The 25547-nt window shown below is 40.8% G+C and overlaps 2 protein-coding genes across 2 annotated transcripts in view; one reads left to right on the forward strand and one right to left on the reverse strand.

Annotated features, from left to right (window-relative positions):
* The window catches only part of DNAH3 (dynein axonemal heavy chain 3), a 54866-nt gene extending 43708 nt beyond the window's left edge, over positions 1-11158 (forward strand). Inside the window, exons 53-61 of the mRNA XM_054516499.1 lie at positions 855-1080; positions 1451-1695; positions 3066-3182; positions 3971-4125; positions 4867-5034; positions 5836-5978; positions 6536-6740; positions 7977-8114; positions 8288-11158. Of these exons, the coding sequence (XP_054372474.1) occupies positions 855-1080; positions 1451-1695; positions 3066-3182; positions 3971-4125; positions 4867-5034; positions 5836-5978; positions 6536-6740; positions 7977-8114; positions 8288-8641 (1751 nt within the window). The 3' untranslated portion in view covers positions 8642-11158. The remainder of the gene's footprint in view (positions 1-854; positions 1081-1450; positions 1696-3065; positions 3183-3970; positions 4126-4866; positions 5035-5835; positions 5979-6535; positions 6741-7976; positions 8115-8287) is intronic.
* A 2394-nt stretch (positions 11159-13552) lies between these two features.
* On the reverse strand, positions 13553-25544 carry LYRM1 (LYR motif containing 1). The gene is made up of 4 exons (XM_036392131.2): positions 25445-25544; positions 18360-18518; positions 17275-17367; positions 13553-15657 (listed from the first exon to the last, which is right to left on the reverse strand). Exons 2-4 carry the CDS (start codon positions 18516-18518, stop codon positions 15541-15543), a joined length of 369 nt encoding a protein of 122 aa, XP_036248024.1. The 5' UTR covers positions 25445-25544; the 3' UTR covers positions 13553-15540.
* Between the last annotated feature and the right edge of the window lie 3 nt (positions 25545-25547).

Genomic DNA, 25547 nt, shown 5'->3' on the forward strand with positions numbered 1-25547 from the left:
TACAGCAGTGATGGAATATCAAACACTGGCATCTGCCCATATATAAACAACAGTAGTAAAATTGTTAGGGGGTGGAGGGAAAGTAGTGGTGATGAAATGTCTCGGTCTCTGAGCAGCAATTTGGGAATCTAACAGATTGAAGCATTCAGACCAGTTTATAATTTGTACCTGCATTACAGTTCTTTCAGTGGGTGTTGGAGGTTTGCCCCAGTCTTTATTGCAACCCCTCCTGCAGTAAGTTTCCTCCCTCTCAGTTACTAATTAAATGCTGTATAGGCCACACTTAAAAACACATTTCTTGAATGTCCTTTAAAGTATTACCACCCAGATTATTTTTAAATCTGGTTTTCTGCCAAAAGAATTGTAATATGGAGCCATACCATAAGGATGTATTTCCAGAAAGTACTGATTTTGATAGCAAAGCTGAAGGTCTATTTTTAGCCAGATGTAAAGATCCAGTTTGCAGCTCAACCCCCAAAACAATTGTACCCATCCAATAGAAAGAGTTGAGGGCTGTTGTGCAGCCTGGAACTGAACACCTGGGGCCAAAGAAGAGATCAGCCATTTAACCTGGCTAGTTTTTGGGTTGTTTTGTTTTGTTTATTTTTAATTAATACCTTATACCCCTAAATTTTAGTATATGTCTCAGAGACACGGCGACTGATACGGCACATGATACTACTTCTGGGTTGTTGAGGTGGGGTTTTTTTGGTGTTTTCTTTTTTTTTTTAATTGAGTAAAATATTTGTTGATTTTTCTCCCTTTAATTACATTATAAAAACGATTAATATAACATATTCTACTTTCTAATAGACTGTGTATTTTTTTTGCATGTATAAAACTTGCCATCACAGGTTTGCTAAAATTTGCTGATGATGTTAGTATGGGAAGCTCAAGTGTTCAAACAGTTTCACTGGGCCAGGGCCAGGGCCCAATAGCAGAAAAAATGATTTACCAGGCTATTACTGATGGAACCTGGGTAGTGTTACAAAACTGCCATCTTGCAACCAGCTGGATGCCTGCCTTGGAAAAAATCTGCGAGGAAGTTATAGTGCCTGAGAATACCAATGATAAGTTCAGGTAGGAGTTCTAGTATTTTGCACTTTTTAATGTGAGCATTTTCTGTTTGCTGAAGACACTACTAAAAAGAAATTAAAATACTTCTGTAAGAATGCCTGAGGATGATATTCATATAATTTACGTGCAGTGGTAAAATAAAGATCCATAATTAAGAGGTCATCTTTTCTACCTGTCCAATATAATCTACTTTATGCCTGCATTTTAGACCAAATTTAGATGTTATCTTTATAGTTAAGCAAGTAGTAAAACTTAGTCTTCTAAAGAACAAGATGCAGGAATATATTATTGATTTTAAAATTATTATTATTATTACTACTACTCTTACTGTTATAAGATTTTTTAATAATGTGCTGGTCAAACTTCTTTTTAGGTTGTGGTTAACTAGTTATCCATCAGAAAAGTTTCCTGTTAGTATCCTCCAGAATGGCATCAAAATGACAAATGAGCCTCCAAAAGGTGTCAGAGTGAACCTCCTTCGCTCATACCTGAACGATCCCATCTCCGACCCTGTGTTTTTTAAAAGCTGCCAAAAGCCAAAAATGTGGCAAAAACTGCTTTTTGGTCTTTGTTTTTTTCATGCTGTTGTGCAGGAAAGGAGAAACTTTGGCCCACTGGGTAAGTTTTAGATTATTTTGCACTTAATTTCGAAAAAAAGATTTGTGCTTTTGAAATGCATTGCTGGAGTCTCTCTGTAAAAAGGCAGTACTGTTAATTGTAATACTGTTAACACTATTACAAGAGTGCAATCTGCATTGCACAGAACATCATAAAGTCTATAAGCTGTTATTTGCAGGGATTCTTATTCAGCCAAAGCTACTTTTGAAACTATTAAAAGTATTACCCTGGGGAAGACTAGAAACTACTATTTTTCCAAATTAATATATTATACAGTAGTTACATGAAATTATAGCTTACTAAATTATTAAATTATTACTATGGTTCTTAGTAACAATCAAATTCAGATCTGTTTTAAATTTTTATAATTAAAACTATGCCTTCTATTCTGCTTTTGTTACTTATGTGCATACTTTATTTTATCAAACCTAGTGCATGTATTTACTTGGTGTGAAACAAATCTATGTAGCTGCAGTGTGTTGTTTATAACACAGCAATGAAAAGATGTATTCATAGGATTTGTGCTTCAGCTTTTTCTGTAATCTTCAAATATGTAGGAAACTATAGAATTTCTGTATAGCATAGAAATGTATGGACTTAGAGAATCCATTTTTATAATTATATAAAATTTATGCTCTGCCCTTGTGTAAATGAAGTTCTCAGTCTTCTGTTCAACTGAGTCTCTCTTCCTCGTAACAGGTTGCTGTTAGGAAATACTAAATTTTGATTGAGAGCCACTGTCATTATTTCAATAGTCAGCTGTTTAAAACAGCACTAAACTTCCAGTATGAAGACACTGATTCATTTCTTTAGAGTAAAACTGAATTTTCTAGAGGCCATTTTCTAATGTAACATCTACTGCTAATGTGACCAACTCTCTGGGTGAAGAGGGATAGTTGCATCAATAGCCCTATTTTTGGTTTGCACTAAGGATTTAGGTTTTCTGAAGGATTCTTTCTTCTGGAGTATGTTCCTGTTTGTTTGTCTGCTTGCTTGCTTGTTTTGTTGTACTGTTACTGTGAATCTGCAAACAGTACTACTGTCACTGTCATCTGCAAACAGTATTAATAGATGGCCAGATTAAAAATTGAAATCAGTAAATGAATTAAAAACTCCTGTTCTCATTGTGTCCAGATAGCAACAGATTAGCTTAAAGTACCAAGCAGGTAAAATACAATTTTCAGGATATTGTGATGCCAAATTAGCTTATGCTTAATAAACAGCCTGGTATGTTCCAGGCTGCTTCTAGACTATCTGGCAGTTGTATCTCCAGCTCTGTAGGAGCCGTGCAGTACCAACACCAGCGTTTCCTGAGCCCAGCTGTCAGTACATTGCACCACTGCCCTGTGTATCCCTTCTGAATTGAACAGGTTGGAATATTCCATATGAATTCAACGAGTCTGACCTCAGGATCAGCATGCAACAGATCCAGATGTTCCTGAATGAATATGAAGAAATCCCATTTGAAGCTCTGACGTATCTAACAGGTACAGACATTACATCCTCTCACATGCGTTTGTTGACTTTGCTGAGCACTTTGAGCTGATACACTGATCAACTGGTGAGTTCTCAACAAATTGAGTGGTTTTACTGGCCTTCCACAAACAATGTGGTTGTCATTGGATGGATGTTGGAGTTGGACTGCAACTGGAGTTGGATCCCAAACCCTCAGATGTCACTGTTGTTTTGACTTGTATATGGCTACAATTACTGATGGCCCTGCAAACCTCCTGGTCTTTGCTTCATGCTCATCAAGTAAAACCATAAAACCATGAGCCTCTGGTTCACCTTTGCTGATCAGTGTGAGACTGACACAGGAAGCCTTGGGGCTTCACCAGAGGATGTGGAAACACTCAGGGGTTTAAAGCAGGAGGTGTTGATGTGTGTAAATAACTCAGCTGCTGTGGCTATTCTGTTCTCTCTCTCCAGGGAGACAAGCTGCTTTTTGGCACCTGCTTTGTCACCCTTGTCATTCTTGATTTTTGTTAATATTATGATTAGCTTTATGAAAAAAGAATTTTGGGACATGAGTAGCAGTTTCTCAGACCAACTGATAGTGTTCCTTAAACCTTTCATCATCAATACACATAAATTTTGCTCATAGATGTTCAAGTGTCTAATTTTCATTGAATCAATTGAAGTATAAAACCTAAAGACTTTGGAAGATCTGGAGCTTTGAAGCTTCAATTTACTAGAGTTTCACATTGTTGCAAAACATTTTTTATTTGTTCATTAATTCAGTTTTTTTGTCCTGGTTTTCTTTGTCTTTTTCCAGGGGAGTGTAACTATGGAGGCAGAGTGACAGATGATAAAGACAGGCGTCTTCTCCTGTCCCTTCTTTCCACAGTCTACAACAAGGACATAGAGCAGGAGAAGTACATGCTGTCAGCTGGGGGTGACTACTACATACCACCACATGGCCCCTATGAGGTGAGGGACAACAAGTGTGAGTTCTCTGAATTATTGGGGAGGAACTTACCTACCCTGTGCTTGGATAATGCTGAATATGACAAATAGAAAATACACCCCATAATATGATAAAGCCATGCCAGAATGTATCTTGTGTATGAAATATGAATCTGGTACTTAATGTCCACCGTACCCCAATGGGGATGTAGAGATCATCCAATACTCTGGCATTTGTTGATGAAGAGAGAAGCCACCCCTGTGCAGGTTTCCAATACAGTTCTAGAAGGCCAACAGGAGTCAGGCTGCAGGAATTCACATGGTACTTCTGCACTTTCTTGCAACCAGTCTGACCCTGAAAGCAGCAATCAGGAGGAAGAGGTGGAATGGCATGTGTGTACTCAATTTCCATTCTCTTTTTGCCTTCTAACAGCTGCACAGAGATAATGAATGTGCTCAGATCCCACAGTCGTAGAGATGACACATCCAGCATCCTTCTGTGACTCCTACCAGCACTCCTTGGATATTTCTAATGTGCTTTCCTTTCTCTTGCCACTTACATGAGGGTGGTAATAACAACTCCTCCGTGAGTTTTTGAATCTCTCAGAACTTTTATATTTATCTCTGTGGAGAGTCAGTCAATTCCTGGATGTGTTTAACAGGGAACTACCATCTTTAGTTGTAAATGGGAAGGTTCTGTCCCAGTTGGATCACTTATGTCTATCACAGTATATGATGTCTGGTATCTGAACGTTTGTTTTACAGTCCTACATTGAGTACATACGAAGTTTGCCAATTACAACACACCCTGAAGTGTTTGGGCTTCATGAAAATGCAGACATCACCAAGGATAACCAGGAGACCAACCAGCTTTTCCATGCAGTGCTCCTGACTTTGCCTAGAGAAGCAGGAGGAGCTGGCAAGTCCCCTCAGGTAAGTGGGGAAGGAAGATCAATTTGCACTCTGGAAAGGCCCTTTCCTGGCATGTCCTAGGCCTCAGAGTAATCCAACACCTCTCATCTCATGTCTGTAGCTCTGGGAGTAGATGTGAATGTCCCTGTAGAGAAGCAGATGGATTTGGCATAGCACCTTTAAAGATGGAAGATACCTTCATGACTTTGCATTCAAATAGATTAATACCACAAGTCCTGGCAGCTCAGTTTACTCAGGCCCAATCCATGCCCCTTTGGGATATGGATAAATAACCTTTCAAGCCTCTCAGATTTGACATCCTATATTTTATACACAAGTGAATTCTTGAAAAGTGGAATTGATGGAGCCTCATTTCCTGCAGAGTTGTCTAGTGATCATATTCTCTGATGTCTAATATTCTGTAAGTAAAGCTTCTCTTGTGGCTGGGTTATTCATAGGGTCTTCCCCTTATTTTGCTCATGCTGCATGCTTTGTCTTGTCCTTCACTGTGGCAGAAATAGGATTGTGCTTGTCTGCTCTCCTGCATGTCTCCTTAGAAAACCTTGTTGCAAATTAAAAATTACTAACAAATTTAAAACTATTGAGAAGAAAGGAGCAAGCAGGCACATGCAGAGACAGATAGGATGATGCTCAAAGTGAGTAAGAGCATAAAAGCACTGTATCTTTAGGAAAATGGACTAAAATACCTATGTGGTTATACAGAAAAAAAAATTAAATCTATAGTGGTTTATGGAATTTATTGAATAAAAATAGGAGGGAAAAAAGGAATATTTGTTATTCACTGCAAACTTGTGACTTCAGGAAGTTGTTGAAGATTTGGCACAGGACATCCTATCCAAACTACCAACTAGCTTTGATATGGAAGAAGTGATGAAGGCATACCCAGTACTTTATGAAGAGTCCATGAACACAGTTCTTAGGCAAGAACTAATTCGATTTAACAGGTATGGCTCAGTGTTTAGTGTAGTACTTCTTAAACTGAAATATGCTTGTGTTCATTGGTGCCTTTTACAATACATTTTTCTTAACATGTTAGATTCTGCTTTGGATGAATCTTTTAAAAAGACTTGAAAGGCTGCAGCTGACTACTGAATATAGCAATAGTACTTGTATTCTTGGAGTATGAACTTAAATCACATTTGGGTTTGTTGTGCTGAGGTAGAGCAGCCTACTTTAGTCTTTGTGATACCCAGGCCCCAATATTCACAGCACACTATGACAGTGAGTGCTTCAAGCTTTAAAGCTCTTGTCACTTGATTTCCCTTGTCTAGAATGAAAGTTTTCACCGTCTTTTATTTGGAGTTGGAGTTTATTTGTGTGTGTGTCTCTCAGTTGTTTGATTTTCTAAAGTTAAGTAAGAATTTTGATAACTACAGGTGAGATAAGGAATTTGTGACAGGATATTTACCACCTCTATCAACCCTTCATTCAAGGTGGACTGAGGGGTTTTTGGCCAAGTAATAAGAAGTAAATAATGACAATTCCTTTGTTTTCTCTCAAGGCTTACTGAAGTTGTTCGGAGCAGCCTCATTAATATAGGCAAAGCCATTAAAGGCCAAGTGTTGATGTCTTCTGAGCTTGAAGATGTTTTCAACAGCATGCTAATGGGAAAAGTACCATCCATGTGGGCTGCCAAATCCTATCCATCCCTGAAGCCTCTGGGGAGTTACGTGTCCGATCTCCTCTGTCGCTTGGAGTTCTTCCAGGTCTGCTCAACTGACCCTGAGGGGTCTGGGGAGTTGTAGTTGATGATGTAGATGTAGATGAGTGTGTCAGTGCAGTCCTTGCCCAGCAGCCCCTGGGTAGCTCCAGGCTGTGAGCTGCTCACACACACTCCTGGCCAAATACACTCTGCATTAGCAGCACTGCAGTCAGCTGGGCTATTGCTCAGGGTGAGCTGGGAGTGTGATCCCTTGGTGCTAATCCAGTGCTGCTTTTGGTGGTTTCTATCCTTGTATTTCTAGGAGGTTCATTTTAGTTTGAATTGGTGTCTTAATGACTTCCTTGCTGAAAGGACACTGAGCTGGGTGTGAGAATGCTTTAGAACCACTGCATAACAGGCACTATGAAATTTCATATACGTGTCTGTAAATATCTTTCAAGTTTCATAAAATGTGACACCACTTTCACACACATTTTGAACAGGTAATTTTATTTTTAACTTGCCATTTCATTATTTCCCTTGCACTCTTAAAGCTACTTAAAATTTTGGGTGTACCTTAAATAGTGAGCTACTGAGATGTAGTGAAACCTCATAGAAGTCAGGAGAGGAGAAAGCTAGGAAGAAGTGTCTGAGATTTATAGAAATGGCAGAGTTTCCTGTTTGCTGGATCAGAGCATCTTGACTCCAAATAACCTACAGTAGTGTGAAGACATTTTGCCCTTGTTTTGCTTTTTCCTACTGCATTATGTGGACAATGTGTGACATCTTTGTACAGGAATGATTTCCTCTGCTAAGATCTGATGTGTAGGCTGTAGTGAGTGCCCTCACAGTGATCAGTGAAGAGATATTGATCAGTGAAGAATGGAAAAGAATTTGGCCTTTTTTTCATGTTAGGAGATTGGTGTTTACAAGACTGTAAAAGAAAGTATTTTGATGAAAGTGTCCAAATTCAATCACTTCTATTGTTTTTAGAGGTCACTGTCTAGATTAAACAAAACATGCTTATGGTACTTTCTGAAATTTTTCTCAGTAGCACTGAGTTCTGGTTGTTTCAGAATGAGTGATTATTTTTGTTGCCATCCTAAAGAATTGACTTCAATGATTTGTTGTCTCTGAAAAACAAAATTGATGGAAAGATGCAGAGGGTCCCATCAAGGCTTAGATCTCATTGTGCTGTTTGAGGGAATCTGAAAAGACATCATTTTCTGGTGAATTGGCACAGTGAAGCCACAAATATATTGGATTTTTTCTTACATTTGTTTTTTCTCTCCTTATTCAGGATTGGGTTGACAAGGGGCCACCCACAGTCTTTTGGCTCTCAGGATTCTTCTTCACTCAGTCTTTTTTGACTGGTGTTTTACAAAACTTTGCCAGAAAATACACCATCCCAATTGACCACATTGGATTTGAGTTTGAGGTAAGAAAAATGCAGAAGAATTTTGTTTTTCTTGAGCAGCTTGAAACATGTCCTAGGGCAGCAAGAAATACAGTTTTCAGATGAAAAGGTATTTTATTTAAAGGAGCAATTTCAGACTGTCACAGGGTTTAGTATACTCCAGATAAAATCAAGCAATGGTTTAATCATTCCAGGTGATGAAACAGGAGCACACAATGGAGAAAATGCCAGAAGATGGGGCTTTTGTGAGAGGCCTTTTTTTGGAAGGTGCACGATGGGATAGAGAATCCTTGGTAATTGGAGAATCACTACCAAAAATCCTCTATGATCCTTTGCCCATAATATGGCTGAAACCTGGAGAAAGTTCCAAGTTTCTTCATGAGAACATCTATTCATGCCCTGTGTACAAGACAAGTGAAAGAAGAGGTGTCTTATCCACCACTGGGCACTCAACCAACTATGTTCTGTCCATTGAACTCCCTTCTGACAAGCCCCAGAAACACTGGATAAATAGAGGTGTGGCAGCCCTGTGCCAGCTGGATGACTGAGAGGGTGCAATATTGGGATTGTAAAGATCTGCTTTACTCCTCAATGGCTGCATGGCTGGTTTGGTTTTTTTTTTTAATGAAATTGGGCCTAAAGAGTTTTGATGCTGATTTTACTGGGAATCTACTTTAAAACTCCTGCAAAAAGATTTTGGATTTGCCTACCACTTCTGTGTCTCATGAGTATGTAGGACAAGGAGGGGGAGATGAGAATATTCTGTTGTCAACATATGAAGCCAATCCTCCTATCCTCAGATAGAATGAACTCCCCAAGCTGTATTATAAAACTGTAGTCATTCCTTGATGATGTGTCAGAATTTCCATGGAAAACTTCTCCACAGCATGTGTATTGGGAGCTGCCATTTCTCAGAATAGTATGCTTGTACCATATAACTTTTTTTTTTCCAAAATTATTTACCTACACATTCCAGGTACCTGATACATGGAGCTGTTTTCTTTCTCCCATAGTCTCACTTCCTGCCAGCAGCCCAGCCCCACACAGCCCCCACTATCTCATGGGATTAGATAAAGACAGTTTAATAGGGAAAGCAAAAGCCATGCACACAAACAAGGCAAAACAATTAATTCCCTGCTTCCCACAGGCAGGCAGGTGTTCAGCCATTCCCAGGAGAGCAGGGGCCCATCAAATGTAATGGTGACTTGGGAGGCCATCACTCCAAAGTCCCCCACTTTACACACTGATCATGATGTCACACGGTCTGCAATGTCCCTTTGCTCATTTGGGGTCACCTGTCCTGGCTGTGTCTCCTCCCACCCTCCCAGGCACCCCCAAAGTCCTCCCCAGCCTGGCAGTATGAAAAGCAGAAAAGGCCTTGGCTCTGTGCAATCCCTGCTCAGCAATAACAAAAACATCTCTGTGTTATCAACCCCGTGTTCAGCACAATCCAAAACACAGCCCATACCAGCCTGAGTGAGGAAAACTGACTCTACCCCAACTTCCTCATCTTGCTGTCTTGCATGTTGGACTGATAACTGCCTGAAATTTTGTACTTGTTTAAGCCTTTTCATCAGAGTAGCTCAAAGTAGCTTGCAAACATTAATTAAAAATAAAATAGCCCGAACATCTTCAAAGAGCTGTGCAGTCATTAACTAATCCCCACAGCATGCCAAGAAGGTACTAAAGATGCATCATTAGACTTGTTGTGTACACAGACAAGAGAAGCACAAAGATCAAGGCAAACATTTAAAAAAAACATGCACTAAACAGACATCCACTAATTTGGGGTCTTGTATTTTTTTTTCATTGCCCAAATTGCAGCATTTTAATGACTTGCTGGAGGCCTCACACAGTCAGAGATTCAGCCATCTTTTGGCAATTCCTGCTCCAAGCATTGAGTGATGCTGCTACAACTCCTTAAAAGACACAATTCTTGTCGTAGGAATTTCCCTGTTGTGTTGTCCTCAGGTGAAAACAGTTCATTATTGTTTTATTACCACTGGTTTGTTTTATGCAGATATTCACAAAATAGTAGCTATTAAGAATGGTACTGCAAGGTCAGGCAGAAGTGTTGGGGGTGTGCTGGGCAGTGCTGCTCTGCAGGAAGGTGCACAGGTAAACAGCAGCTCCATGCACCACACCTGACACCTCATTAACAGTCCAGCAGCAGGCATTGGTATGTGGGAGTAGAGCAAAGATGTCAGGCCAGGACACCTAAAGGATATTTGTTTTAATAAAAGGGACAGAGATGTGCAGGTGTTTCAAATTACTGAGAGGAAGAAACTACTCCTAACAAATTAGACTAAATGATATTTGGCACCTATACCAAAATAAAACTTGTTTATGAATGTTACAGCACACTCATCCAAACAGACTACAGTTTTTAAGAAGAGAATCATGTTTCAGTAGATCTATAAATAAACTAATTAAAATTGGTCCTTGAAAAAAATTATTTTCTTAGACTTCATGAGAGATACTTTGTAGTTTTCATATAACTTAAATTAACAGAAATGTATTATACATTTTAAAAAGCATGATTACTGTATTCTTGAGTGTGCATCTAATTGTTGTAATTGCATCAACAGTTCAGATCACTAATTAGGTGACTGTGGTGTCAGAGATCACAAACCATCATGAGCCTCCTCATGTGGAAGCTCTGTGTGCAGGCCACAGGGGCAGGACCTGGCTGTTAAATCCTTCCCTATGGACTGATCAGCTCAGTCCCTGCTCTCAGAAGGATCTTTCTGCTCAGACTGGTGACACCTCACCTGCTGAAAGGGAGGCTGAGCCAACAACAATTAACTCTAAAATGAAGGTTTGTCAATCCTCTTATAGATAATACCAGTCTTGCAAACAGTCCTCTAAATTAAACCATTTTTAAAAAGTCAGATTCACTAACTAAATTATATTTTATGGAGATCAATTACTTTTAAACTTAAAAATCTGTGTACCAGATTACCATATGGGTTGCTTGTTAACCCCTTTTTGTGACAAACAGTAATTGATAGTTTATTAAATGACATAGTTGTGGTTCTTGTGAATATACAGTGACTTTGCTATGACATGTGTGCAATGTCCTTATTACTGTGTTGATTTTCTAAATGCTGCCTGTGTGCTGATGTTTAGATTTGACATGAAGGTATCTCTTGGAATGTCATTAAAGATGTATTTTAATCTTTTGTAGACAGGATAAAAATTACAAAGATAAGAGAGGAGTCTGTGAGAGAGGGCTTGTGCATCCCCTTCCCAGGGATCAGGCATGGCTGACCTGCTTTAGCTGATGATTACAGCACTACATGATTTCCTAGGCTGCCCTCCCTAGTACAGAAAAAGTAATGGAATTTACTGTCAAGGGATATCTGTCTTAAGAGATAATTTTCTGTGCTTCTTTGAAATGAGCTTCCCAACCTTATTTCCTTAGCATTGTCTAGACCTTCCTGGAGAATGATAGACTGGCTAAACATTAGAATTCACAGCCTTTCTTGGCTGAGATGCATTTAGAAAAAAGAAAAAGGCAACTCAGCTGCTAGTTGGACATGATAGAAATGTGAAAAATTTTTGGACAAAGTAAGTACCTTGTAACAGTAGCATTAGAATCCTTGGATTGGCAGGTTTAGAATTTTCATTTCTTAATTAGAAGCACTCATTAAATAAGCCACAAACCCCACTTGTAATTAATTCAAACTGCAGATTTACAGCCTTGTTAATAACTCAAGGCAGATGGAAAAAATGCATTACAGAGCAAGAGGTATTTTTCCCTTAGCAGAGACAGATTTCCAGCTAGGCATGCTGTAAAACAGACAGGGTTTGTACATTTTTTTAGGAGACTGAAACCTTCCTCTTATCTATACAAAAATTCTTTTCAGAAAGTACTACCCCTGTGGATTTTAACACTGCTGGGCTGTTAAATGAAAAAGCAGAAGACAATAAAAAGACTCCAAATTCTTCCACTTAAAGCTAGAATATTGTGACTTATAGGATTAGAGTTACTAGTGAAAGTTGCAGGTCTCTGCTCTAATTATCATTCTTGGAAATGAATGTATAGGTGTGATCAAATAAGTGACCTTTATGTCTGTGGATAAAAGAGGGATGTTACTGCTACCATTTCTGATGGATGCACAGAAGGGCCCAGGAGAGTGAGGTCCAGCTTGCCTTATTTTCTTCTTCTACCATCTGAAAGGTATTACCAGAAGCAGCTGGTATTGGTGGGAAGGTGGATCAGGTAACCTTCCCTGTTTTGGTGCTGTGATGCTGCCCTGAGCAAAATGAGCATTTCCTCACCCCAGACCACATGGAGTGGGACATTCAGTGAGGAGGTGCCACATCCATCTTCTTAAAGCTTGTGTGCTTGCTAATGTTAGTTGTAAGTGCACAGCTTCATAAATGACAGCCTTAGTAATGATGGATTTAGGGACAGAACTTGCAGAAAGGAGGTGTTATTTAGGTGTTCAAGGCCAGATACTGTGTCAACAAATTATCACTGCCTTGCCTACCAGTGGGCTTGCAGGAGAGTTCATGCAACTGACTCAGGACTTTTATTTCTGAAGAATATAAAGTTAATGTCATCATTTTCTTGTAAATTATTCTAAAGCATCTCCTAGGGTGATGACTAGGGTGATAAATTGGAAAATGACAGTATTTACTGGAAGGGGAGTAAGAGAAGGTTCAGCAAGTACAGGACAGAGTGTACACTGTGACTGGGTGAATCCAGTGCATCACAAATTCTGCAGAAAGCAGAGGCATTTTAGGACAACCTGTTTTTGCAAGTAAAATTAATGTGCAGGAATGACATCTTGTGCAATCATTGGGATACTTCTTGACAGAAGTTTAAGGGCCTTGGCTCCTAATACAAGAGTACCAGCTGAGATGTCTCCCTACCTGCTGGACTGAGTTGCAGATGAATTTTTTTATGAAACTCCCTCAAAATCGTAATTGGTCAGTTTGATCTCCAAAATCAAAGGACTCTATTTCGATTCTCCTTTCCATACTGACTAACTGAGGCTATGAAAGAAAGGGTTTGCTCTCTCGACTTGAAAAAAGAGCTGATCTCATCCTTCCTTCAGCTGAACAGCCTGAAGTGTTAACAAATTTCAGTTTTTGCCTTCTGGTGATGGAGAGTAATGAGGATGAAGCACCAGTTAATAATTTTTCAAACCCTTTGAATAATTATTAGGCTGTCTAGCATTTTAAGGCACCTCAAATAATGTGATGCTGCTACTTGCTGGTTTCTTAGTTAAGAAAGTGGATACTCATTTGAGTTACTTGAGGGTATTTTAACCTTTTAAAAATTGCTTCTTTGCATTTTCCTTCAGAAGTAAACTCAAACTCCTGTTGTTATTTCAATTTGGTGTAAATCTTCTGTAATTTTAGGGCTGTTCTTTGGAAATAATCTACATCTTACAGTATGTGCTTAGGAAAGAGTTGTGACTGTAACACAGACAGTAAATTGAGACTGCTCATTTCCATGGCTGTTTATTCACCTGATGTGTCAGAGCATCAGTACCTTCATTAGTCACATCAACTTCAGCAAGTCAAAAGATTCAAATGATAGTTTAATGACAAAGAGTGAGCTTAAGCTTCCATTCAAACCCCTTGCCTCTGCACATTTTGGCTGGGCTCAGTTGATGCATCCCTCCACTGGTGTATCACAATTAGGATATCAGATTAGTCTGTATTTAGACTTCTTTCAATGAAGAATTAAGCAGTGTGTGCAATCATGTTAATATTTTTTTCTTTTTTTAATGCAATTCCCTTTTCCCTGGGCTAAAGGAGTTTTGTTTTGTGTCTTCCTGGCAGCAGTAAATTTGCAAATATTCCACTGACAGAACAATGGCATTTTACCTGTTACTCCCCACATGAGGCATTCCCGGGAAATAATTATATGGGAATAGAGACCTTTGTGGACTGGAGCCATAGAGGGTAGTGAGAAATTGGGCTAGCCAGTGCCTGTCATGCTGATTCACTCTTCTCATTGTTTTCTTATACTTTCTCATCTGCTTGTACTTTTTTCCCTCTTAGAAGTGCATTTTTTGGGGAGGGGCTGTCAGTCTGTTCTGCACAGGACCAGTTCTAACTTACTTTTCAGGTAGACAGCAATATTTCTTTGTCATTGTTTATTAGAGCTTGGAGAGTTTTGAATGACTTGGTGAGCTCAGAAATGAGATTCCATTGATTTCTCCCACTTTAAAAGGAAATCATAAACACATGCACATGTCAAATTTGCCTTTTTATTTTTTTTAAGCCACTATTAAAGTCAGGCTGGAATAGGTTGTCCTTTCAGTGTTCTGGACTGTGCTTAGGTAGTGTCCAGTACAGTGTGGCTCTTGTCCAAGCTTGGTCTCACTGGTATTTCAAGCCTGAAGGATGGAAGACTCCCCCAACTTCCCTGAAGAGAACATGTCAACAGCCTGGTAAAGTCAGAGGACTGCAAAGGAGCCAAAACAACTGGTAGGCCACGAAAAGAAAATTAATTTCATTTTACTTCTATTCATGAGGCACCTGGCAAACAGAAATACCCCTCAAATTTAGGAGACTTGTAGATACATTCTTTTACTAAAGTTGGGGTTCAATCCATAACGTAAGAGTTCAAAACTAACACTAAAATTGAAATAATTGTTGAGAAAGCCAGTGTGCTGTATATGCTGAAAAGCTGACCATGTGAAAACACACAGTGAGGACACCACAGCATCCTAAGCTTGTTCCCATAGTGATACCCTGAAGGCAGAGTTTTCAGCCAGTCCATACATGGGAACCTGAGGAACCCAACACTGGAATGTTTTACTCAGAGTTGTGTAATAGCATTCCAAACTTTGCATTTCATATCCACACCCTCTCCAAAGGAAGAGAGAAAAAAGCTGACATAGAGAGTCTAGGCCACTCCTCTGCAGTTTGCAAAGGAGTAGTGGCGCTTCTGCTGTGTCTTTTCTACTGCCCAGAAACAAAACTTCCCCATAAGGGAAGTGTGAAACTGGAGCTCTCCTCCAGGGACAGCAGGCAGGAAGGAGAGCAGGTGCATGGTGCAGTGACTGTACTCCCACTGGCAGTCAGAAGCTCTGGAGGAACTGTGCCTTCTTGACTGTCCCAGACTTCCTTGATTGTGGCTGACCTTACACAAGGCACAGTCCTGAGTCACAGCTGAGCACAGAGACCCCTGTTACAGATAAACAGAGTTTGAAATCCTACTGCAGTTTGTCCTGATGTCAAAAGAATCTTTGTATCACAGCTCACTCCTTAAAAAGTGTTACTTTTATTGACAAGTCAGTGGTTGAAATGTAATAAATACTAAACCAACCTTATCCATCACACACAATGGATCAATTGGATTTTTGGCTTCAGGAAGTGTGTGAGCAAGTGACCACACTATTCACAGTTGTGCACACAAATCACCTGGATTGCAGTTCACAGTTTAAAGGATGTGATTACACACCACAGCTTAAATGGTGGCTTATGAAACTTCATCATGAGATTTCAGATATATTGGCTTAGAAATCTTCCTTAACTTTTCCTGGTGTCGCAATGTACGGCCTTGTTTGTGGGCAAGGCCCATGGGAGGCAGATGGATCTGGAAAAGAAAATCCCACCAGTTAGGTGCATATTGGGAAGAAAAATACAGACTAAGTTTCACTGAGTTTTAAATCATTTCTTCACACTTTGGAGAGGGTAACTCTATTTTCTCAAGCCAGGTTATTAGATTTCTAGGAGGAGCACTCTCTGAGGAGTGATTAGTGGTGTAATTTTCAGAACTAATTGGTGGTGTAACTATAACAGAACTAGTTGTTCTGTTTATTAAAATCCCATATATTTTAGGCCTTAATAAAATTCTATCTATGTAAGGCCTTAGTAACTTTGTTTTGCAGTTTGGTATCACACAGCAATGATACCTGATGAAATAGGATTGCTGACAATGTTCCAGAACAGTAAGAACTAGAAACCCTAAAAATTCTTGAGTAATGTCTTGAATCACTGTGTGATTTATTCATACCTACTTAACAAGTTACAAAATAACCCCAAACTGTATGTACTGAGAGGCTGCCTTTTTACTGTCATGATTATATATATATGGCACATTAAAATGTACAATCAATGTCATTGACTCCATAAGCAGAAGGAGCAATAGGTGACAGACTCTTCCTTTGATTGACAAAGTCTTTATGTGTCATAAGACTGTTAGTGGGAATCATGCAGCTGTAACCCTGAAATGACTGAAAAATGTAGGTGGTAGCAGTCAGGTGTTACTGTGGCTGAGGCTGTCATCCTGTAAGATGGGTGTTTAGGTGCAAATAGTAGTAAAAGCACTGACTAAAGCAGCAGTAGAGATTTCTAGAATCTGAAAAATAATAATCATCCAGTTGTCTGAGAGAGCAGATCCTTTGGGATTTTGAAATTACTGCAGAGGACACATTTTAGGCCCCTTGCTAGGAACACTGTTTGCCAGCTGTGCATTGCTATTCTGTATACTGAAACAGATGGTAACAGTGACCATAGTCTAAGCAAGCATCTGCTAAAGATACAATTTAATTTTGACCATGATTGCCTTAATAAGGGAACTGTAGATGTGAACAGTTCCCTTACTCATCAACAGGAGCAGAGAGGATGCCTCTATGGGAGGCAGCATAAAGTATTACTGACAGAGGTGACCTGGCAGGGAGGAAACTGTATTGAATGGTGCAGTAGAAAACTTTGCTGCAAATTCCAGCATTTCAGTAATTTTGGACATGTTCTTCTGTAGGAAGAAGAGAAAAGAAGCAGCAACACAGAGAGGTATTTCATAAGGCCTGATTTGTGACCAGGAGAACAGTTAACAGCAATGTAGGCTGTAAAAATTATTGTACCTATGGCAGATGTAACGAGGTATCTTTATTCTCTCATTCTCTTCTATTATTTGATTCCATTACCATGTTTCTCTATATTCATTGGTGGGCTAAATACTCAGAGGCCTTGAGATTTAGTTCATGCAACTCCATTTAGGCTTTGACTCCTTATTTTGAGAAGAAATTCCCCAATTTACAGTGAAAGATAGAGAACATCTATCTCAATGTACATTTGGCTCTGCTTTAGCATACATTTAAATGCCAGCTCATCTAAAAATGCAGTGCAGTGAGAGTGATGGAAACTGATGGTTTTGTGGTGCAGGGAAAGCTCAGCAGGTATCAGTGAAGACTTTGTGATTTATACTCACAGGTCTTGGGTAGGGGATGTTATAGTGAAGTCCAATTTCTATTCTTGCCTCACATTCTTCTATGCACTGCTTAATCACCTTTGGATCTGTTACCTGGGATGATCAGACAAACAAGTGTTTTATGGGAGTACAGTAATTAGCAATTGGAAGCCCAAGTGTAAATGATGCCCAGCACGTGGCTTTCCTTAGCTTCTTTTGGCAAACTCAAGGATACAATGAGTTGTATTTTCACACCCATAAAAGGTATCATTGGTATTTTCCTGGACTCAGCAGTTCTGGGCTTGATGGTGCTGAATGTTAACGCCCAGAGGCTGTCAGGACTGAGGCTACAGAAGGAGTTTTTTACCCAAACATGGTATTTTCTCTGTAAAAAGACAAAACACATGTAAACTACCACTACATCTATGAAAAAACCACGCTCATCTGTTTGTCACTCTGCAAGGTCACCATTGGAGAAAGGAAAGACACTGCTTGGTGTACATTCTGTTATCATGCTATCCAGAAACTCTCTTTGAAGTGAGAAATGTGGTGTGAATTATGACTTAAATTCATTTTTTTGATTTTGCATTACTTCAATTTAATCCCAGACCAATATGGGATATAAATAAGTGTTGTGATCTTGAATTACAAGAAGGGCCTTTGATTACCAGGGTTTGAAATTTCTTCCTTAAGAAAAAAATTAAAGTGCTTCTTTTAAAAGAAGTGCCAATAATTGCTGCTTTGAAAAGAAAAAAAGAAGCTGCTGAGTTCTGTTTGCCATTGCATGGGTAATGATACACTTAGCTAACCTTGTAAAGATCAAAAGCTGCTTCAATTACACAAGCAGTATCTTTGGAATTTAATTTTTTCTTGGCACTTTTTTACTGAAAAAAGACCTTTTAGACTTCTACAGTAGTTAATGAAGAGCTGAAATGGTTTGAGTTTTCTCAGGGATGATATTTAAACTGTAACCCAAATACACCAGCATTTAAGGTGAACAAAATTTTGGGAACTCAACCCTTACATTCCTATCTTAGCATCCAACCACAGAGTGCAAACAGCAGGACAAGAGTAATTAGGAAATTCAGCACCATGAGGACACTCACGTTTCTGTTTTTTCGGAATAATGTTCTGGCTTCATTTCTGATGTACTCCTTCTCCCTCATGGTTTCCTCTGTCTGTCCTGATGCCGACTGCCAGGTTCTGGCTATTCGCAAAACCTTGCGGTAAAGGCCGAGGACTTCTTGTCGAGTTGCTGGTGTCATCTAAAAGGACAAGACAAGACAAATCCCCCAACATATGCATGAACATTTGAGTTGCCAAAAGGCCAGTGTCCTGGTTTGAAAAGGAAGTGAGTTTTTTTGGAGTTTGTGGTCAAACCAATCAGTGCTGAAATTTGAGTATTTGGACATTTGTTCACACCATTAAATTAGTTTAAAAATATTCCGCTGTCCAAAGATAACGCTGAGCTACATGAAAAAACCCTGAAATAGCTGTAGACAATAATTAGCTGTTGAAAGTTGAAAACTCAGTCCAGCAAAGTATTTATGTAGATACTTAAATCTATCTGCATTCAAACAGCTTGAGCTCTTGCTCAAAGTTAAGCACTTGGTTTAGTGCTTTGCTGAATCAAGCCTGGTACAAGAATGCCTGGGTTCTGTTTCATTGATGTTTTGCAACAGACATTGGGCAAGTCACCGAAACTCTACATATCCCCCTTCCCGAGACATTGTTGTACCAATGCTGACCCTATCTTTGCAAATCTGTGAATGAAATACATGACAAAACCACCACAATATTGCTGAAAACTTGTATAGGCTCCAGGGGCTGAGAGGTTTATTTGTGATACCATGGCAGTAATGATTCAGCTGGAGTTTGAGGTGATGAAAAGGTGATGAAAGCTATTTTATCTAAGCACTCAGGAGAGGCAGACTAACTGGGATTTAGGAAACTCCTGAATGGCTTGATTTTCAGAGAGCTGTGAACCTGCTGAGCCCACTGAATCAGCCTCCAGGTGTGAGAAGACTATTTGTCAGAAGAAAGAATGAAATTTTATTCTTGTTTTATGTAAATGACTATTTTATCATGTAACTGGTTACACTATTTCATGACAGACCACAAATATCCCTTAGACAAATCCACTTCTGGATGACAAAATTTCAGTCATGAATTAAATTAACAGAAGCAATGACTTCTGCTCAAGGGGCAGTGCAGCTGTGAGAGGTACCTCACTGTGCCAAAGGAAGGTGCAGCAGCACTGCCAAAGTGAGTACATGGATGCAATGAGGAACAAGTGTCAGGAACAGGACATTATCTGACTACCAGGATTCATTTGCCAACCTGGAGCTCTAATTACTGGGGGTGAATCTACCCTGCAATCAGACCTGTGTGCTGGGAATGGACAGCTTGGAGCAGAGGAACTCAGCCAGCCTGACCTTCCCCTGGAGGGAGCACCTTGGCCATGAGGAAAAGCTGCTGCCTAATGCAGCACCCAACATTTGGCAGTGTGCTGTGGCTCAAATCCCTGCAGTCTGTGGCAATTCTGGGTTGTAAAAGAGGGGCTAAAGCCAAAGGCCTCTCAGGCTGTCCTGTTCTTTAGCTGCTGCCTCCAGCACAGTGGCTGACCAGAACCAGCCTCCTGTGGCTCCTGACCCTCTTTCCCTCACCAAAGGTGGAATTACAGATGCTAACCTGACACAGGATTTGACTCATGGTTCTTTTTCATGAAAAATCCTGAACTGTAAATTCCTAGCCCTATCTTAACTGTTGCTGTCATCTAAAGACCTTTCATGGTTTCAAGAACTATTTTTGTCTGATTCTTAAGAGCAAACATTTTTGTTTTGTATTTTAACATGTTTAACCAATCGTATATTTTTCCCCCAGACAGAAAATTATTCTTCCTACACAGCAGAAAGTACTTCTAGTAAATGGTTATAGTATTTCTAGGAAATGAATTCCACAATAATATAACTAGGTAGTCCCAGCTCATCAAACAGTTTGGAGAAAGTGCTTCAATTTATCCACTCTAGAGTTCCATTTCAGGCAGTGAAATCAGTCAGACACGAAGGCACAGATGTACCAGTATCTGAAAAATCACTGTTTCCCCCTGCTAGGTGCATATTTTGTACAGAAAAGAAACAGCTCAGTTACAAGGGTTATCCTAGCACAAGCAGAGTCCCAAATCCTGGCCTCACCTAGAGCCTCTCCTGACTTCCCTCCTCTGCTTTTATCTGAAGGTGTCACCTCTGAGAAGGTGATAACAGGTTAGGTTTTCATGTAATCCATAGAGAAAAGAAAAGGAACAATGTTGGGGGTAAAATGTTTAAGATACAGGTTTCAATGGTGATCTATGCATCAGACAATTTCCAAAGTGACAGCCTGGGACAGCGCATGCCCTTTGTCAGAGCTGACTACACCTGCTGCCCTTGGGTTTTCGACATACCAAGAATCTGTTTAGAAAGATTTTATTGAAAAGTCTAGAACCAACAATTATTTCCCCACTAGTTGCTCCCCCTCCCCCACCTACAACTTACTCTTTTGTCCTTTACTCCTCTGTGCTGGCATTGCTACAGAACTGTGTAGCCCCTCATCTAGGTAGGCATGGGCTGCCCTTCTGCATTCCTGCTCTCCTTCCCACATAGGCTGGATGATGTAAAAGACATTAAGCAGCTATTCATCTCTACTCAGCAACCAGCTGCTCCCAGGGCTCATTTAGTGAACAGTTCTTATCATTACAGACCTGCTCCTAAGCCATTTCTGCAAAGATACATAAATGAAGGTATGAGGAGCCCTTTGCAGGTTGAGGATTTCTGTCTATGATAGGAGAGGATGAGAGCAAATAAGACAAAATTCAAAGCCTGGGTCAGATTCTGATCTGAGTGGGAGTATAAATAGGGAGTAATTCCACTGAGAGCAAAATTACTTCAAACTTAAAATGTTGTAAATGAGATTGGAATTTTTCCTTTGGTATAAACAGTGCCCACACTGACAGAAATGTAAGTGATGGTACAAGTCATGTATCAGGTGCAATTTCATCAAGTGACACCACTTGTATTAGTTTTGTGGGTGTGCAAAATGATTCTGAGTGGGATAGAAAGGAAGATAAGGGAGGCTTTCATGTCCTTGCACTTACTCATCTTTCAACTTACATCTTTGGCATTTAAATCATAATTATATTTCACATCTCTGGAATGCTAAGTGGATGTTACACCACTTTCCCACTAACACCCATCTTGTGGTAGTCACACCCATTGTTTAACTTCTACCACCCTTCATTTTACTGCAGTGTGCAGCCCACAGAGGTTAACCACAGGCATTTCTGTCAGAAAGTACAGGGCTATTGTATCAGCTGAGCAAATTTCGGGTGTTCACTGCCACAGAGCAAACCAGGAGAGGTCAGTGGGGAAGAGAGGAGGTCGCAGTTGGGACCCAGTGCTGGAATCCGGGCTTTGGAGGGAGCCGAGCGCTGCCTCCCAGAGGAGCCCTGCTGGGTGCTGGGCAGAGCCGGTCCCACACACCTCCCTCTGATCAATCAAGCACCTGAAACATCCCATTGTACCTAAACTCCTAAGGAGATTTGAGCACTGGATGACTTAGTGCATGGTGAACGTGCAAACTTTTTTCACTGTTAATTAAAATAGTCCCTTAGACTATAAAATGCAGTAGGTTTTTCTTTCAGGAAACAAACAGACATTCCTTTGGATTGTTAGATGGTTGTTCAATAATCTGAATAATCAATGAAACACCAGTCTTATTTTGATATTTGCAGGCTTGTCTAGAATTTAAACTAAAAGTTCATATAAAAATAATAAAAGGAATCTGCCAACTGCACTGTGCAATGACCCCAAGAGTGCAGTGTCAAAGCACAGCTAGGACAGCAGACAGGCTGCACCAAGACTGACTGCAGATCCAGGAGCAGCTAAACCTCAGCTGCTTCCCAGCAGGGGATGCTTGCCTGGGAACACATGTCCAGCATCCTCCTCCTCTGCACAGCTCCTTTGGTGAAGTTGTAAGTCTATTTTATTTCATCCTTTCTTCTCAAATCAAGCATTAGCTACTCACTTTAAGCATAAAATCTGCCAACAGTGAGTACATAGAGGATTTTAGAAAATAAAGGTTGAAAGGAAGACCCATGGGGGAAAAAGGGTATTTTAAAACAATTGATCTCTTCTTTCACACCCCAGCTAACTGGGGCACATGTTGGTAAAACACACCTAGGGGTGGTGCTGAAACTGGGTTTGCTCTGGGGAGGTGGGGAACAAAACCCTGCATGAAATAATTTGAAAAGGCAGCTTTGAGCTTCTCAGATGTAAAATGTTTTATTTAGCAGCAACACAACTTCTATTTGACAGCTGGTTTGCTACTGGCAAGGAGTCTAAAGACACAGTGACAAAGTGCTGGGCTGACTGCCTTCCAAATGAAGCTGTGCTCACATCCCTGTTACTGAAGTAAATGATGTCATTCCAGACCACGGTGTATCAACACTGGAGTAGGGAACAGCACCATGTTCATACTATGTGCCCATAAGACAATCCAGCCTGTATGCCAATCTACAGCTCCTATTTTAAAATGCCCTCTCTGGATAATGTTTATTTAAAGATATCCAGAAAAATTCACATATCTGGGGTTTTTTTAGGGAGTTAAATGATGCCACTTAGCTAAAAAGTGACCTGCAGTCTCTCTCCTGATGCTAATGCAGCAGATAATCAATCATTCCTTTCAGAGCTCTCCACAGCACAGAGGTCAGTAATCCATATTCATCTTTCATGCAAGTCTGCCACAATGAGTCTGTGGTTCCTAAGGCAGCAGTGGATTTGGGGCTGTCATTTCCTTGAGGGACAACAACTGAGACAATGAGTTCCTGTGGCACAGGGGGCAGGGAAGGGGTCATAGATTCCTGTGATAGCTGGATAGGTCACATGCCTTCCAGCAATATTAAGTTTCAAAATCTAGTTTCCACAAAAGTAATTTTGTCTTCTTTTACTCAAATCAATGACTCAGTAGCCTGTGACAGTACCCTGCAAACGCTGACCACGCGTGGCTGCAGTATGTACAGGCAAAATGAAAATTTCATTTGATTTTCATTCTTGATTGAACATTCATAACTTTTTTTTAAAGATTCAGACAAAACCAAATCCTAGAAAAACCTCAATCACAGCTAAAGTATTCCATCTCCACGTGGTGAAAAATTATTAGAATGAAAGATCATGTTCTTCCATGATGGTGTTACATCCTCATTTCTACCAGTGACACAAGCCTGTAAATTTCCAGACATTCCCATCAATTTGACTCAAAGATTTATTTCTCACTCTTTCCATCTACAAGCTGCAATCATAAATATATGCAGATTTGATGAAAAAGAATGAAGTTACTGAACCAAGATATTCAGTAATGGTATCTAAAAGCACGGAGACTTTCACAGGGTTTAGGATTTTCTCATGCCAGTGTCCTTCTGCTGGCAAACTGAAGTGATCTGAAACCCTGATCAACACCTCTGAACCAGACTCCCTAAGTCATTGTACTCACATTGTTCATCAACTGGGATGGGAACTCTGCTGTTCTATCTGTGCCTCAGATTTCTGACTGAACTTGGATCTCTTTTAAGCTTGCTTTTGCATATGGAGCAGTCTTTTGATCAGAAAAAGCAAACTGCATGCAAAGAGAATATAATTAAATAGTAAAAGCAAGGACATGGATTTTATCACTGTTTCCTATGTCAGTTCAAATAAGCCAATTTGCACAAAATTAAGGTTCTACAAATTTTTTTTCACTTGAATAAATGAAGGTGGAAACCCTTAACTAGTTGCTTTTGATCACTGGGTTTTCTTTCTCTTAGTCTGAGGTGGTCAAGGCATTGTCTGGTTTTAGTAGGACATACAGACTTGCCCTGGGAGTGCCTCCATGCTGCAGGAGCTTCAGGAAGAACAGAAATCCTGACTTGGACTGTGGGAAGGGGGAAGGGAAATGAAAAAAGTTGCTTTACTTATTTCTTAGCTTTCTCATGGAAAGCACACAGTGTCCAGGTAAACTCTAAAGCAGTATGAACGTGTCTCCAGTCCTGTCCAACTCTGTTGTTCATGCTTTCATACCATTTTCTTCTCCTGTGTGTTTAGTTCTCTATTACTTACAAGCAGAGAAAGATTTTAATGCAGAATGAGAAATTTAGCAGAGAAAATGAATTCTCAGCTATCCTTGGATGGCCTTGCTTATATAATATAGAAGCATACAGAAATATAACAACATAGACACAAGCTCCAGTATAGATTTATGCACCTTATTCATACCTTGGCTTCCAGCCAAATGCAACTGAATGCCTGAATAGAAATATTTCCCAGCATTGGAAAAGCTCCCAAGCTTGAGAACAGGTATAAATATTAATGCTAGCAGAGACAAAATCCTCCCTGACCTTTTTCGTGCTTAATTCTGAGGGTCACTCAATGAAACTCACTGATAGACATGATTTTTAGTTGCTATTTGAGAACCACAGCATGGCTGTGGGCATGGAAGGCTGTGAATCAGGAGAGTTAGAAAAGACCTCTGAGCCCACCAAGTCCAGTGTGTGACCAAACACCACCCTGTCAACCAGAGCATGTCCAGGCTTTCCTTAACACCTCCAGGGACGGTGACTCCAGCACCAAACTGGGCAGTCCATTCCCACCTCTAATCACCCTTTCTGTGATGTTCTTCCTCGTGTCCAACCTAAACCATTGGCACAGCTTAAGACGCTCCTTCTCCTCCTGTGGGTCAGTGAGCACTGTGGGCACTGAGCACTGTAGGTCAGTGAGTGCTGTGGGCACTGAGCGCTGTGGGCACCAAGGCCTGTGGACATTGAGCACCGTGGTCACTGGGGACTTAGAGTGCTGTGGGCCACAGACCGCTGTGGGTCACAGACCGCTGTGGGTCACTGAGCGCTGCCCACCGGGCGCCGCCACAGCCGCTGCCACTGTCAAGATGGCGCTGCCGCCCCCCACGGCCTGGAACCGCGCGGCCACAGGGGGGCGCTGCGGGTGTGCAGGGCGTCCTTGCGCCCCCTGGCGGCCGGGGCGGCCTTGCCCCCGCAGCCGGGCGGAACCAACGCGCAAAGCAGAGGGGGGGGGGGAGGATCGGCCCACCGCACGCGCCTCCGGCCTCTCCCCTCCCTCCGCCCTCCTCGCGTGTACGCCCGCCTTCCCCCCCCCCCTCCCCGCTTTACCTTGGTGCAGTCGTGCCGCGGCCCCGCCCCGCCGGGTGCCCCCGCTCCGGTGGGCGCGGGAGGCGCGAGCCGCCGCCTTCCCTGCCCTGCCCTCACCGCGCGT

Source organism: Molothrus ater, chromosome 16 (genome assembly GCF_012460135.2).
Source record: "Molothrus ater isolate BHLD 08-10-18 breed brown headed cowbird chromosome 16, BPBGC_Mater_1.1, whole genome shotgun sequence".
NCBI lineage: Eukaryota > Metazoa > Chordata > Aves > Passeriformes > Icteridae > Molothrus > Molothrus ater.